Source organism: Lolium perenne, chromosome 7 (genome assembly GCF_019359855.2).
Source record: "Lolium perenne isolate Kyuss_39 chromosome 7, Kyuss_2.0, whole genome shotgun sequence".
Classification (NCBI taxonomy): domain Eukaryota; kingdom Viridiplantae; phylum Streptophyta; class Magnoliopsida; order Poales; family Poaceae; genus Lolium; species Lolium perenne.
In genome coordinates, this window is record NC_067250.2 from 94,088,350 (window position 1) to 94,092,062 (window position 3,713).

At 56.6% G+C, this 3,713-nt stretch overlaps 1 protein-coding gene across 1 annotated transcript; it reads left to right on the plus strand.

Annotated features, from left to right (window-relative positions):
* Positions 1–420: 420 nt before the first annotated feature.
* LOC127316618 (exocyst complex component EXO70A1) lies at positions 421–2,555 on the plus strand. Its single transcript, XM_051347061.2, has one exon. It carries the CDS (start codon positions 544–546, stop codon positions 2,329–2,331), a length of 1,788 nt encoding a protein of 595 aa, XP_051203021.1. The 5' UTR covers positions 421–543; the 3' UTR covers positions 2,332–2,555.
* Positions 2,556–3,713: the final 1,158 nt, after the last annotated feature.

The following is a 3,713-nucleotide window of genomic DNA, read 5'->3' on the forward strand; positions in this document are numbered from 1 at the left end:
GACTCACTTAACACTACCTTTACACACGCAGTTCGATTTTGTTCATACTGAAATGTTCTTCATTGGGACCCCAATGTCTGAACATGACTTCTCCATATGCCCAGAATCGACTTTTCCACAAGCTCAAAAACGATCGACTTTTCCGCTAACAATGACATGGGATCGACCGTCCAAGTACTCTTCAACCGAGGCATGCAATTCATCTTTTAATCATAAGTTGGTAAAAATGGTCGCATTTTTTTTTTGAGGTATAAAACTGGTCGCATTTATCTGTCAAAGTATGCAGGTATAAAACCGCGCCTCTGAATATTCTGTGGCGTTCAAATATCCGCAACGATAATTTAAAAATGGCGCGACACGGCGCGCTTGACCGTGCTTGGTTCGTTGGCCCTTGGCGCGTCAACGTTTACAAAAACCGTCGAACCACGGGCTTCCGGGTAGGTAGCAGCACCGAATACTTTCACCCGGTCTTCTCACGCTACCCAAGAGGAAGAAGAAGCGAGCGAGCGAGGTTTCTTGCTGCTCCCGCGCGCGACGATCGCCATGGCGAGCACCACCGCGTCGTCGCAGCCAACGGACATCGCCAAGAGGATGGCCGTGTCCAAGAACGCCGCCGATGACATGATGCGCGTGCTGTCCATCTACGACACGGGCGTGCTCCCGGCCGCGGGTGAAGCGGCCGGGGAGGCGTACGGCTCGGATGAGGAGGAGGCGTTTGCGGCCGCGGAGGACGTCATCCTCCGGTGCAACTCCTCGTCGTCGTCCTCCGGCATGAACGACTACCTGTACGCCGTCGACGACGCCATCGCGGCCGCGGCGCTGCAGGGCGGCCTCGCCTCCCGCGCCGCCGAGGCCGTGCAGGCCGCCATGCCGCGACTGGAGGAGGAGGCGCGCGCGCTGCTATCCAACTCTTCCTCCTCGTCCGCGAGGCGCCACTCGTTCTCCTACTCGGACGACCTGGTCGTCGACGACGCGACGTCGCCGCCCGACGCGTCGTCCCCGTCCCCACGCCTCTCCCCGCGCGCGGCCGCCTCCGTCCTGGGCGTCGCGGACCGCATGCTGCGCGCCGGGTACGGCCCGGAGCTCGCGCAGGTCTACGTCGCTGTCCGCCGCGACGCGCTCGCGGAGGCCGTGGCGCACCTGACGGGCGCCGCGGACCCCGTCGCCATCGAGGAGGTGCTGAGGATGGACTGGCCGGCGCTCGACCAGAAGATGAGGCGCTGGAACCACGCCGTCAGGGCCGTGGTCAGGACCGTCCTGGCCGGCGAGCGGCAGCTCTGCGACGAGGTCTTCGCCGCGGACGAGGAGCTCGGCCACGAGTGCTTCGCCGACGTCGCGCGCGGCTGCGTCCTGCAGCTGCTCGGCTTCGCGGACGCCGTCGCCATGTCGGCGCGCGCCACGGAGAAGCTCTTCCGCACGATCGGCATGCACGAGGCGCTCGCCGACGTCGCGCCGGAGCTCGTGGCCCTCTTCGCCGGGGACGCGCGCGACCTCTTCGACGCCGAGGTCTCCGCCGTGTCCGCGCGGCTGGGCTGCACCGTGCGCCGCACCATCGAGGAGTTCGGGGCCGTCATCCAGGCCGAGTCGTCGCGGAGGCCCGTGCTCGCCGGGGAGATCCACCCCATGACCCGCTACGTGCTCAACTACTGCGGCCTCCTCGCCGACTGCCGCGGCACGCTGGACATTGTCCTCGTCGACACCATCGACTCCTTTGACGGCGGCGAGGCTGACAACGACGACGGTACCGGCGCCACCTCGACGCCGTCGGGGCGGTGCATGCGCGAGCTCATGACCCGGCTGCTGCGCAAGATGGACGAGAAGTCGTGCCTGTACGACGACGCCGGCCTCAAGCACATATTCCTCATGAACAACCTCTACTACATCGTGCAGAAGGTGATGGACTCCCCGGTTCGGGAGCTCCTCGGCGACGACTGGATCCGCCGCCACCGCGGCCAGATACGGCAGTACGAGACAGGCTACCTCCGGGCGTCGTGGATCGCCGTACTGTCATGCCTCAGGGACGATGGCAGCGCCGCGGGGCCGACGGTGAAGGACAAGGCGAGGAGCTTCAACGCGGCGTTCGAGGAGCTGTACCGGAACCAGACGTCGTGGAAGGTGATCGACCCGCAGCTCCGGGAGGAGCTCCGGATCGCCGTGTCGGAGCGGCTGATCCCGGCGTACCGGTCGTTCCTCGCGCGGCCGAGGACGCGCACGGGGTCGTCGTCCGGCAGCAGCCGACACTCGGCGTCGAGATACATCAAGTACAGCCTCGAGGACCTCGAGGACTACATGCTGGATTTCTTCGAAGGCGTGCAGAAATTCGTCAAATGATCAGAGGAGCTCTGCTTTCTGATTGCTACATTCTTCAGCGGCAGCCTTGTGCTAACTGGGCCTGGCCATGATTTGTGGACATGGTTTTTGCAGAGCATTGTTCACTTATAGTAGCAGCTCCTGATAGATCAGTCGATGCTCACATTTGTACATAGGAAAAGAATTCGGGGGTGTATGTATAGTGCACGTGTATTCGATTTTGAATTCATATTTTTTTCAGACAACTATGTTAGTACTACAATAGGTACAGTTACAACTCAAACGCTCACGCTATAAAGGTTTGTTCTTTCCGTCTTGCTAACCAGCGCACATTTACTCCATCGGAATAAGCATTGCACTTGTCAAGAATAGGGTTGACAACGATAATGATCCAGTTGACATAAGCACAGTTGACAAACATAGCGACACAGTTGATAAGAATATACTAATCCGTACTAGTAACTAGTCCCTTCATTCCATAACTTTTGCCATGATTTGTTTAAATTTAAATTAAAACCATAACAAGAATCATGGAACGGGGTAGTTGGCAACGTATTTTAACTGCACAGCGTGTCCCAACGGCATCTTGTTTATTGTATTGCATCATGTGTTTACGTTGTCTTGACTGCACCGGTATACTACTTGAGCGATTTTGTTAACATTTATTTTAGAGTCGCAACCTATTTTTTTGTTTTTTTATCCTTTTGATATAACCTAAGGTCGCAGTCAACCTTTTTTTAATCTGTACAGAGAAGGCAAAATCAGAAGCACTTTACAGGTACCACTACTGAAGACCAACCTTTGCAAAGCTCCGATCCGCGTACGAGCGACCTATCCATATGACGAGTGGCGTGTGGGGCGTGAACGAGCGCGGGCACGCGGGCAACTACTTCCTTCGGCCGGAGGCATACCCGGGTGTGCGAACGAGTAACTTTTTTGCGGAGAACTTAGAGAGCTTTATTAAACAAAAGTGTTCACCGAGCAGTCAGCGAGAAGGCTGCTAACCAAGAAGCTTGGAGTTTCAGACAACCAACTCTCGGTCACACACAATGTGCTTGCTTATTTTTTAGCCGAAACATTAGCCGTCCTTAATACATGATAAATAGAAAAAGCAGTAAAAGAACTAGCTAGCTCTCCAATTTCTAACAAGATAGCAACCACAATTGAAAGTGAATTGCAGCGATTATTCTAGAGATTAACTATCTCTAGGCAATCCGTCTCCATGATCACATGTGTGGGGCCTCTAAACTTGGCGAAGAGAACACCATCATGCAACGATAGACACTCGGCAATCAACGGTTGCGTGATCCCGAGCAAAGGCTTGCTCCAGGCTCCAATGAGGCGGCAAGAGGACCTTGCAACACCTCCTGCACCACCATTGCCCTCAGTCGAGTTGATCGAAC